General features: G+C 38.1%; 1 protein-coding gene across 1 annotated transcript; it reads left to right on the top strand.

Annotated features, from left to right (window-relative positions):
• Positions 1-1939: 1939 nt before the first annotated feature.
• On the top strand, positions 1940-11511 carry ctdsp2 (CTD (carboxy-terminal domain, RNA polymerase II, polypeptide A) small phosphatase 2). The gene is made up of 7 exons (XM_074643399.1): positions 1940-2668; positions 4957-5120; positions 6353-6454; positions 6856-6912; positions 7539-7631; positions 8691-8876; positions 9552-11511. Exons 1-7 carry the CDS (start codon positions 2608-2610, stop codon positions 9675-9677), a joined length of 789 nt encoding a protein of 262 aa, XP_074499500.1. The 5' UTR covers positions 1940-2607; the 3' UTR covers positions 9678-11511.
• Positions 11512-12525: the final 1014 nt, after the last annotated feature.

Genomic DNA, 12525 nt, shown 5'->3' with positions numbered 1-12525 from the left:
ACAAATGTTTTCTGTTTTAGTTTCACTCAGTATAATGAAAAATATTTATAAAATATACAGAATTTGTCTGCAGCTGACTACAACTTACTTTAATTAAAAACAATAGAAACAGCAACTGTTTATGTATTTTTTTCTAATTAATGACTGGATTTAGATGTAAATAATGACTAATCTTAACAGGGTTGATTAAATATTACATTTGTCTCTATGTTTACATGGTGTAACCACCATGTAATGTAATGTAACCACCATGTAATGTTTATGATCAGCATTCTCATGGTAAAGTAACTGCATTTGAGCTTGTTGTTGCACAAGTGTTCGGTGATTGCCATAACCCGGTGGTTCCTAGGAAAAGTCCCTCAGCAGTTTTTAAGCAAAAACAAGTTACAGTTTCACTTTACTATTGTGTCAGAAAAGGAAAGCAGAAGGAGAGAGAAAATGAAAGGAGCCGGGGTCAATGGTTTCACTCTGCCCTCTGTTACCCCCAGAAATAACTACTGAGGGACATTTAGCATGTAGTTCTGCATGGAGCTACAGCAAAACTCTTAAGATGGGGGGATATTCAATGCAGAGGAGGGGGTCCATCAGATGAATTAAAACTGGAAACATCTGCTAGGCTGTTACATGCATCATTCATACTGTATGTTTAGTGTTTTTGACTTAAAATGTCCTTTAAGCCTGTAAAAAATTACTGTTTTTGGTTTCCCTGCAAATCAGAGGTTGTGAAATCGAGATTTTACACGTTAAAACCGCGATTTTTATTGCTTGTAAGTTATCACAATTAGCAACTTCCGGGTAATAATAGCCTACAAAACTAAACATTAAAGGCAACGATTAACCTAAGTAGGCTACCTCCAACTCCTCTGATACATTTATTAAAGTTGAATAACAGTCTAAAAATCAAACTATAAAAAATGAATAAATAGCCTATATTTGTAGAATTAAAATATAAATAAAGAAAGAAAACAACAGATTAAACAAATACAAAATTTAACAGATATAATACATACTACACTCCCTGCATATATACATATAAATGAATTATATGTTAATAACAATAGCCTACAAAACTAAACATTAAAGGCAAAGATTAACCTAAGTAGGCTACTTTATTTTTTGGAAATAATTGCATTATTTTATAATACCTCCAACTCCTCTGATACATTTATTAAAGTTGAATAACAGTCTAAAAATCCAACTATAAAAAAAATTCATAAATAGCTTATATTTATAGAATTAAAATACAAACAAAAAAAGAAAACAGATTAAACAAATAAAAAATTTAAGAGACAAAACATACTTACCCTCCCTGCATATACATATAAATGAATTATATGTTAATAATAGCCTACAAAACTAAACATTAAAGGCAACGATTAACCTAAGTAGGCTACTTTTTTTTTTTTTTTTTAAATAATTGCATTATTTTATAATACTTCCAACTCCTCTGATACATTTATTAAAGTTGAATAACAGTCTAAAAATCGAACTATAAAAAAAATGAATAAATAGCCTATATTTATAGAATTAAAATATACGATACAACTTTATTGTCAGTTTGCGCTGAAATTCATTTTGCATCCATAGGCAGCTCAGTTTGATAAAAAGTACACATACGATAGTCATACTTTTACCATAGACAGACAGACAAGTAATAAATATAAACAAATAAAATAAAAATAAAGAAAACAACAGATTAAACAAATAAAAAAAAAACAATTTAAGACACATAATACATACTTCACTCCCTTCATAAATACATATAAATGAATAACATGTTAATGTAGTTGCATAAATGAACATTATTATTAAATCATATACAAACAATGTATCAATCTCATTCGAACGAGCAGCGCTGGAATGTATTCGGTGCGGCGCGTGCAGGACTGGGTGGAATGCTCTGACCACGCCCTCTCCTCCCGGGCAACCAATCAGAGATCAGACACGGTTTCAAGGCGCCCGCGGAGCCCCGACCGTAGAAAAACAAAGCCCCGGATAACAACAAAACTCACATTTTTACATCTAACTGCACCCGGGAATCCGTTTTATTGAATCGAAACGGACCGTAGGGGTCGACTCCGGGTGTTTTTCGTCGCTCTTTATGTCATTTCGGGCGATGTTGTTTATCTGTAGTAAGGGGGGGGCTTGAAACCGCCATCCCTTGCCCCATTTCCTCGGTTGTTTTCCTTCTCTTCTCTTCTCTCGCCTGGATTCTCCATGTTGTTGCTGCAAGAGTGAAGACTTCAGCAGTAGAGAGGGGGGCTGCTCGCTGATATTACCCCTAATAGTAGTGGTAAACCCGAGCTGACAGACTCTCAAATAGCCTCCAAAACAACACAAGTGCCTTGCCCCCTCTACGGGCGGCGGAGCTCCGAGAGAAGAAGAAGAAGAAGAAGAAGAAGAAGCGGTGGTTAGAATAAAGAAACCCACTGGAACAAGATATATAAATCCTCCTACTCTCTCTTCATCGAGGATTGTTGTTACTGAGGCGGATGACAAGTTACCTCGGTAAATAATTGAGTCAACTTGTCAATAAAAGCCAATGAGGGATGCCCATCAGTGCTCGGGGACAGGATTTGAGGATTTTGAGGGCTCCGTGATTGTCAGATGGAAAGTTCTGTTATCACCCAAGTGCAGAAAGAAGACGTTCAAGTGTCACCGAAAACAGGTGAGATGGATTATTGTGTGTGTGCTTTTGAAATACTATCATACCTGCTTCCTTTGCTGTGGTATGTGAGTATTTTGTGATATTGAGAAAGAAAGCCTGTAGAGAGAAAGCCTGTAATGTAGTGCGCCCATTTGACAGTTTGAGCGCTGCGGACGCTGGTTGTTGAGCGCGGTCAAAGAGGCGCATTGCCTCCTTTTTTATATATTTATCAAACAAATCTTTAATATTTAGATGTAATCACCATTTAATACAGAGCCATAGAGTCTGAACGAATCATAATGTGCTTATTTACTGATACTATTTCAGCCCAGAAGCTGTTTTTCTTCACCCTGCAGATCATAAACTGAATAAAAAATAAAATAGCATCTATTATGTAGCTTTAAGTTGCCCCTGAATATAAGGTCAAGTTTTAAGTTCACAGACTCCATTACGCACTGGGTTTGCCAATGTTTTGTTTTTTTTATCTCTTATTTTTGTGTGTAAATCTCTCTCTTCTAACACATGTGGTGTTGTGATTATGGCTGAGTTCTTCTCAGTGGTGGTTGGTTGGTGATCATGGGCCACACAGCTCTCCAAAAAAACACCAAGCTGCCATGTATTTATGTCGATCAGGTTCCAGCTTGTTTGGCACCATCCCATATCCTACTACTACCAGGTACAGCGTGAGGAGCTCGTCTGTCACCACAGGCAGCGCTATAGTACAGTGTAAGCCAAGCTGTTGGGTTCATTTATAAACTATGATGTTGTTCCTATATTTAAGAGGGGGGAGGGGGGGCATTAGCCTTAAAGACTGCTGCACTCTTCACACATTTGCTTGTATTTTACTAGACACACAAACAAGTGCAGTGTCTGTATTAAATCACAATACATATTACAGGCTGGTATAGGTGTATTAGGGGTCCAGAGTGGCTGCTGGTTAACAGGAGGAGTGTGTATAGAAATACCAGGTGCCGCGGTGTTGACAGCGGAATGCACAAACACACCCCTCTCTGCACACGCCCATTGTAGCACCGTTTCAAAGATATCGTTGTTTGCACGCCTTCCTCAGGCTTTAAAGAGGCTTTTGCTCATTGATTCTGGCTCACTACTTGGTTTATGACATCGTGCATATTGCATGATTGCAGATACTGGTTTAGAAAATAATGTGTATATTTTTTATTTCCCGCATGTTTTTTTGTTAGATCTAAAGTGATATATATTGTCACTAATATAGATCTCTGGTTTAATCTGTCCATCCTTTCACATGCAGGGGTTGGGGGGGGGGGGGGGAGGATAATGTATGTGTTATGTCATACATGGCCAATGCTGCCTTCCTGTGGGAAATCAATAGGCTGCCTTACACAGATTCACATTAATCATGTGGATTATATTGAACTGGGATATCTGGATATTTGTGCAGGATTAATGAAGGACATCTGAGGAATGACCAAATCATGCTCCTTTGTCCTCTTAAACACGGTGTTGTGTAACATGGTCGTTGGCAGGTCTGCATTATGTCTTCAGAGCACTGAAACTGTAGATTATTAGGGATAAAAAAAAATGTGTTTCTCTCTCCACTTTTGAGTTGACTGTTTATCACCAGTTCCTCTTTCTAGTAGCATGTTTACTATGATGACTCTGGATTGATGGGTTATAAATTATGTTTGCAAGTCCTCACATGAAACACTCCGATGGGACCTTGCAGGAATGTTTTTCTCCCGTTCTTTCACTACATGGGTCTGGGACACTCATGGTTGCGGTGACTGATCAAAGACCTGCACAGGGCACTGAGGTGTGACTGCTTGTCCGGCTCACTGACTGACTGACTGACTGCTTGTCTGTCTGTTCTGGCTAGCTTCAGGCAGCCCTGAAAGGTCTTTGAGTTTAAAATGGTTGGAATGTTTTCTGTCTGTGTTTTCTGTTGAAGGTAGTGCTGAAAAGTGTGGGTTTTCCCGCCCTCTGTGATTATATAACATGTACCAGCCATTTCCAGCAGCAGCAGCAGAGGCAGGCGCATTAAAAACAGATTTCATGTGCGGGCTGTGCCATCCCTGTAGACAGATGGATGGTGCCCCTTAGGAACGGGAAAGCTTGTTCTACACGTTACAAGTGGCTCCTAATTAATTATACTGATTTTAATAATATTTTTCATCTATTTTCATGTAACAAGATTTGTTCTGTGTGTGGAAAAAACAACATTACGTGTATCTGACGTGTGATTCAAGGCCCCACTTAACATTTCCGTGTTGACAACATGCGTTTACTTGGTTTCCTCATGAAAGTCTCCCTTTCTCTGTTTCCCTAAACAGGCCAGGTGAGCCGGTCTGCCCTGAAACAGCCTCGGAGTTGTAACATCTTCAAAGCACTCTTCTGTTGCCTCCAAGCTCAGGATGGCCCCAAACCACCAACACCAACACCACCACCTCTCCAGCAGGCCTTGCTGGAGTCACAGGAAAATGGGATGGTTGTCAAGGTAACACTATTCTCATTCCAGCAATGTTTCACATCACCGAAAACAATTCAAAGCCCTCAGTTCAGTCCTGCCTTTATTATTGTTTATTTAAGATTTCACTTCCTTGTCGCACCCACCCACACACCAACACACATACACACACTGCTTGCCATAAAGGAGGAGGTGTTTGAATAGTTTGGCCATCTGTAGGAATAAACCAAACACCCTGTTGTAAAAATGTGCTTATTTTTGTCTTCAAGCATTATTCTTTACAACTGCAGCGCACACTAAAACCACTACTGCACCTGCTCTGAACATCTTGAAAGCTGACCGCAACTGTCTGCGGATACGGAATCACTTTGATGTTCACACTTGATCCTCCAAGGAAGATAAGGGCGACAGAGCGACTATCAATCCTTTAGGCGGAGAATGGTGTATTGTGTGCCCTGTAATTGCTGAGGTGGAGAAAAATAAAGCCCAGAGCGCCTGCTGCTGCACACGGCTGGCCACGCTGGTGAACGCTGTCAGCCTGATTAGAGCTTCAGTAGCATGTTAAGGGGCATTTTAATGAGATGCCATGTTTGTTCACATTGAGGAGTGTCCTCCAGCGTCAGGGGCAAACAGGAAGCAGCGTCTGTAGGGCCTGGTTATTGTCTGGCACTGAAATGAAACCAAATTAAAACGTTGGCGCCAATGGGGTTTTTGTTTGCGTTTTTAGTTGGCGAAATAAGATTGCCGTTGCTCATTTATAGTATTTGTTCTCACTCTTAATTTGCCGTCCTTAACGGATAAGATATTTTCGTTATGTAATATATTAATAATTCATTTCGGATTGATTGTGCTCATAAAGAGCCTAGAATGAAATAAATTAATAAAGGGGGGAAATTGTATATCTAAAAATGAGATCATATCAAGCTAATGTGCGTTCCCCCTCCAGGGTAAGGCCTGTAGAGACGCTTTTGGGACGTATAATGAAAGACATAAATATGCTAATTGTACAGATATACAACATGGAAGCTGTTACAGTAAACAATGAGGCTCCCACCCTCATCCACACATACATGCAGCTCTAAAACTGAGTCTGATCTAATTTCCCAGAGGTAAAATGAAACAGCCACGTTCTGATTTTCATATGAATCACTGTACTATCAGGACTAATCATGCTCTCTTAGGTGTAAACATGGCACAAGACAAATTATACAGGTGTGTGTGGGACAGTGCCATTAAAAACAAGTCTTTGTGTGTCTCCTTAGCAATATGAACCAAGCCTCCTGCCTGAGATGGAGGACCAGGACCAAGGGAAGATATGTGTGGTCATAGACCTGGACGAGACCCTGGTGCACAGCTCATTCAAGGTACTAAAGCAAAGAAATCCTTCACTTGGAGGTTATTTTTCTTCATGTCCATGTTTAATATGTTTAGTATTGTTGTGCAGTTTGAGTGAAAGCCCCTTCTGATTCACCAGAAGTAACAAACATCATGTAAATGTTTATTTATTTTATACATAATGGCATCTTGTAGCAGTGGTACATTGGTCTGGTTCTGCTGTGGTTGTTTATTAATCCTTCTTCTCTAAATTCATCACATGTGCTTGAGGAACATCAAGTGAATTCTATTCTGTTTGTGTAGCTCTTCACTGTGATTTATGGCAGCGGTGTGTTCAGTTGTTATGTAATGCCATGCGAATGTACACACACAGCTCGGCTCATGTGAATGAGCATGCCAACCATCTCCCTCTGTGTTCTCCCCCCTCCAGCCTATTAGTAATGCAGACTTCATCGTGCCTGTGGAGATAGAGGGGACCACACACCAGGTAAAATGCTGTGTGTGAGTGTGTTTGCTGTGGAGGGGAGGGTGGGTGGGTGGGTGGGTGGGGGGGCTGTGTTTGTGTATGTATGTTGATGTGTTTGCAGTGGTTGCTGAGCTGAAAAGGGATGGGTCTTGTAACTGATCAGCCAGGTTTTGCTCTGACGGGCACACGGAGCCCTCTACTGGCCAGATGTTAAACAGGGAAACGCAAAGTGGAAGTGGATGCTTCAGCAGTAAAATGAGTCATTTCAACCCAGTCCATCTAAAATGTAATTAATAAGTGATGCAGAACATATTACTGCCTCTGTGAAGATGTTGGAAAAAGTGCTCAACTAGCACACTGTGTTGGACCATTCGTTCAACTTGGGCTTCTTGCTATTGGACATGTGGAAATGTAATTAACTCAGAAATGTGATTCCCGGGACCCCATGCCACTGTGGGCCTCTGCCTGGTTCAAGTAATCCAGGATAGGCTGGTTAACACTAGCGCGGCCTATTCTTGATTACTTGTTTCAGGAACTGGCCATTAGCAGCCAACGGACGGAAACGATAATGGTACAAATGTGACAAAAATACTTTTTAAATAGTCCTGTCGGTGTGACTGTTTCCTGATGGCCTGTTTGTTTTCCAGGTGTATGTACTGAAGAGGCCATACGTAGACGAGTTCCTGCAGAGAATGGGAGAGCTGTTTGAATGTGTGCTGTTTACAGCCAGTCTCGCAAAGGTACTTTACATCAGATACTGACACAGATCCTAAAATAGATCTTTTTTTTTTTTTATTCAGCACTGAGTATTTGCTGTTTGATGTCATATCTGATCTATCAGAGGTTGTTCTGCTTTTTTCTTGCCTTTTAGTTCTCCTTTTACTGTGATAGCAGCTTCTTAACACGCTGTTAGTCAACTTAGTAGACACCCTGCTCACGTTTAAAGCTATAGCTTGTTTCTGTTTTCATCTGGAGCCGCTTGCATCAACTCTTTTTAAGTTCTAACTTAGCCCAGTTGTAACGTAAGCAGAGATTTACGCTTAAATACATTAAAATGTGTTGCACCACACACACTATGAAGATAGCTGTTACTAAATACTTACACATACAAGCTGCTACATGTAAATGCTACCTGGCAAAATGAACCAACCGACAAAGCTATTGTTAGCTCGCTAACATATGACCTGTTTAGATTGAAGATAAAGAGGCAATATTATATTGTCGACATACAGTATCTGACCTGGCACCTGATAAAATGCTTTTTAATAATGATATAAACTAGGAAGATTTTAAATTACTTTTCATAAAAAAACATGACACAATATACCTCAGATTACTAAATGTTATATAATAACGCCAGATTAAATGACTAAATAGCGTTGCTGAAGTTAGCATAAACGTAAATTTCCCACTCATTCTACAATGCACGAATACTACTAACTTTGAGACACATATTTATCCAGTATATGTAAATTAATCAAAGTAAAGCCCCCTAAAAGTGTTATTTCATGTTACATCTCGTGTTGCTACAGTGACTTCCTTACGTATTTTTGGTGCAACCCACTTTAGTAAACCATCAGTTTGACTACTCAGTAGTTACTGAGAACTTAAAGATAACTTTACAACACAAACGTAGGAATCGGTTTACGAATAGCTGGTGCAACCTAATCCAGATAAGCATTTTTTGGGATGTGTGATGCTATTTCTTAGAATTTAATATCCATCATTAGCTGAAAGTGCTTCATTAGTCCAACCTGCTTTTCCCTCTCCTGCTCCCCACCTCCCCCGGCCTCCACCAGTATGCAGACCCAGTGACGGACCTGCTGGATCATTGTGGCGTATTCCGGACCCGGTTGTTCCGGGAATCTTGTGTATTCCACCAGGGCTGCTATGTCAAAGATTTGAGCCGCCTGGGCAGAGACCTCCACAAAACCCTCATCCTGGATAACTCTCCTGCCTCCTACATCTTCCACCCTAATAATGCTGTGAGTTTTCATCTCCTTCTATCAGCTATGATGTACCTCCTTGTGTTGGAAATAGCTCTCACAATTGTGATTAACATCATTCAAAAGATGTGGCACCTGCTTTTAGACATCTGTCTCATCAAGCTCACAGAGGCCTGGGCAGGCACAAGAGTTGGTTTTAAAAAATGGAAGGGACACTGTGGGACCAAAAAAGTGTGCAAAAGATAACTTGTTTGTACTAAAGACTAGATCTTATATTCCTAAATTTTTCTCCAGACCTCAAGCTTGATGAGAATGAGGTCCGACAATATGCTCTTACAAAATGACAAATCCCACAAAATGAAAACAAAGTAGTTGGCTAAAATTAGCAGATTTAGTCCCCTGTGTTTTGAGAAATATTCAATGTTCAAAGTGTATTCCTAATTTCATCACAATCACTAATGATTATTTTCATCATCGCTAAATCTGCAGATTCCTTTTCGATTTATCGTTTTGTTTGTAATATGGTAGAAAATAATGAAAAATAGCCATTATAGTGCCAGCAGATGTCTTGTTTTGTCCTTCAAACTGTCCAAAACCCCAAAGACATTCAGTTTACTCTCATATATGACAAAGAAAAGCAGCTGTATTTGGTTTATATGTGATTATTTTATCTAAAAGCCAACAGCTTGTGAGTGACAGTTTGTTTCCTGTCAGGTTCCTGTGGTGTCATGGTTTGACGATGTGGACGACGCTGAGCTGCTCAACCTTCTGCCTGTGTTCGAGGAACTTAGTCAAGCTGATAACGTTTACGACCAGCTGGACCAGCTTCGTGGACATTAAGCCCTCAATGGACCCGCTCCTCAGCTCCTGCTAAGAGCTCCAGCTTCACACTTCTTCAGCTACAATATACGTCGACAATAGATACTAGAGTTTTCAGACGTTGTTCTCCTTGCCTCTGCACAAAATCCTTCGTTTAGAAAATTGTATTAACATGAGGCTTAAGGAAATTCCAAGCCTGGAAAACACAATGTGTTCGGCTCAGCAGAAACTATAGATTGCAATCTGAGGCCTTTCTTCCGAACCTCAGTGCTGACATTATTGACAACCACTATTTGAAAGAACGGGAAACAACAACCAAAGCAATCACCATCACAATCACTCCAGTTAGAATATTAAAGTGGTTCTTTTGCCAAAGCAGAAGCCTGCCTGCCCTGACTTGACTTTTGGACATTGTTTTTTTTTCATTCTTGTGCCTTTTAAGGAACAACAAAAACAAAAAAAACAACATCAGCTCTTTTTTGAAATTTCCACCAGATTTTATACATTTATTGATTTCTTTTTATAGGTTGTTTTATAAGGAAATCTATTTTTAAACAGTGAACATGGTTCCTCTATGCAACCCAGTTCTGTAATTACATGGACAGTACCTCCGAAGTAGCCAGTCAATAATTGCATTCAGCAGATGTAAACATTACTGTAGCCTTATTTACCTGTAAATGAGCGGCAAAACAAAAGTGTATTTTACTTATTTGTACTATAAGCATAATTTCTACAAACCACGCAAATATACATCATAGTGGTCGGGTAGATATTTGATGTAAGTTGAATAAACAGGGTGAAATCTTGTCTTTGATGGTCCGTTGAAAGCAGACACACTGGAATATGTTGGCACATAGGACGACCGTAAATGCCACAGTTTTCAGTCAAGGTTTAATAATAATTCATTTGTTACAACGTTTTTCTTGTATTACTATGTGACAAACAACTTGCACTTGTTTTATATTGACAGTGCTGAAAGTAAAAACTGTGCCTTTGAAATTCGGACAGAGAATGGTGTTCTGCCTGAAAAGAGATTTGTAGGCCTACACACTCTGATGTGTCATGCTGAGCGTGAGAAAACACTGTCAAGAGCAAGTGTAATGCCATGTGGCTGTGGTACTTGCAGTGCAACACTTGAAAATATCAAATTTGATTTTTTTAGCATGTGTGAGCGTTTGTTTTCTATATTTATTGGCCAAAAATCTGTATTGTCCAGTACTTCTTACTGCTTAACATTTTGTATTGTAATCCACTTGCCTACTTTGAGGCTGGCCTTGTGTTTAACTGTTTTATCTGTGCCTAGATAACACATTTTGCTGTCAAAGATCATAAATAATTCAAAAACTTAAGCAGTTCAATCAAATAAAAAAATAGATGTAAATCCAAAATTCAATCATACAAGAACACATTTTCTTTTTTCCATTTTTAATTCAGTACAACAGATATTTTGTGGGGTTATGTTTCCTGGGTAATATGGTTTTTCTATGATGTTTAAAGTCTGATGCAATTATTGCCTGCATGTTAACTAGTAAAAGATGACAATGAAATTGTACCAGTTGTGATGACCAAAAGTATTCGTTTAGACAGTCACAATTTGTCTTTGTGTATCAGAATAAATCAAACACTCATTTTGTCTACCCGATCTGACCAAAACTCTAAAAGACAAGGTGCTACCAGTTTTTATTTTTTAAATAAAAATTGGTTATGTTATGCTGTCTTTGTGCATGTTTTTCTTGTCTGTGACACTAAAGAATACATCTCTTCATTGTCTGAAAGTATAAAATAACTTTTGCTGTATGTCCTCTCATACAAAGATTGAGTATCTTTTAAATCATTAAACCTTTTTGGTCTCAAATACATACTGTATTATCAAGTTCTACTCACATCTCTTGGTTACTACAGTTTAGAGAAAAAGTAGATTAAAAGTGTCATTTTTATTTTTATCCACTTCTTGCATACATGACCATATCCTAACTATGGCCACTCTGAATATATTTTATATTTTAAACACGTACATTGGTGGAATTTACTCAAATACTGAGCTTCAGAACAATTGTGAAGTCCTTCCATTTTATGCTACTTTATACTTCTACAGAGAGAACTGTTATACCTTTTTACTCCACTACATTTATCTGACAGCTATAGTTACTTCAAATTAAGATTTTAGATAAAAAGCCCAGGATGTGATATCCAACTCCTAATAAAGCAGTTTAATTAAATTATTCTGATTATTATATTTATAATTAAGTATGACAAGGACCATTGAGTATAATTATTTGACTTTTACTACATTTTGTTGTTGTTCTTTTGTACTAAATGACAGTTTTGGATGTGGGACCTTTACATATGATTGAGTATTTGCTAGTTTTACTAAAGAGAAATATCCGAATACTTCTTCCACCACACCACAGATACTAGTTCAACATACATTTATTTTTCATTATAAGTCTAAACATAGATACGTGTATGTAAAATGTATAATTTAGTTTCAAATATTTTTATTGTGAAGCATCATTTTCAAAGATAACGTGGTATTGCCATGCTTCTCCATATAAACAAACGTATGCCAAAAGACATTACAAAAGACAGAACACATTTAAAAATAAATAAATAAATAAAGTAAAACAATAGTAATAATTTATTTAAAATTAATAATAATAATCTTCACTATTATGTAGTCATATTATTTATTTATATTAATCTTGTCTCTAGGTGGAGGCTTCAGATAAACCCAGTGTTTTTTTTTTGCCTCTTCCTGCACTGTATATTCATTTATTTTTTTGTTATGTTGTATAGTCTTAAATTGTGCAAAACAAATAAACAAAAACAGGATTAATATCAATAACACTACTACTACTAATAATAATAA

The sequence above is a fragment of the Sebastes fasciatus genome, chromosome 8 (genome assembly GCF_043250625.1).
Source record: "Sebastes fasciatus isolate fSebFas1 chromosome 8, fSebFas1.pri, whole genome shotgun sequence".
Lineage (NCBI taxonomy): Eukaryota > Metazoa > Chordata > Actinopteri > Perciformes > Sebastidae > Sebastes > Sebastes fasciatus.
This window is presented reverse-complemented; position numbering and strand designations above follow the sequence as displayed.

Excerpts from the sequence above, each read along its gene's own strand:
- ctdsp2 (XM_074643399.1), top strand. The coding sequence starts at position 2,608 with ATGGAAAGTTCTGTTATCACCCAAGTGCAGAAAGAAGACGTTCAAGTG. Across the intron at positions 2,669-4,956 it reads TCAAGTGTCACCGAAAACAG|GCCAGGTGAGCCGGTCTGCC; the intron begins GTGAGATGGATT and ends TTCCCTAAACAG. Across the intron at positions 6,913-7,538 it reads TAGAGGGGACCACACACCAG|GTGTATGTACTGAAGAGGCC; the intron begins GTAAAATGCTGT and ends TTTGTTTTCCAG.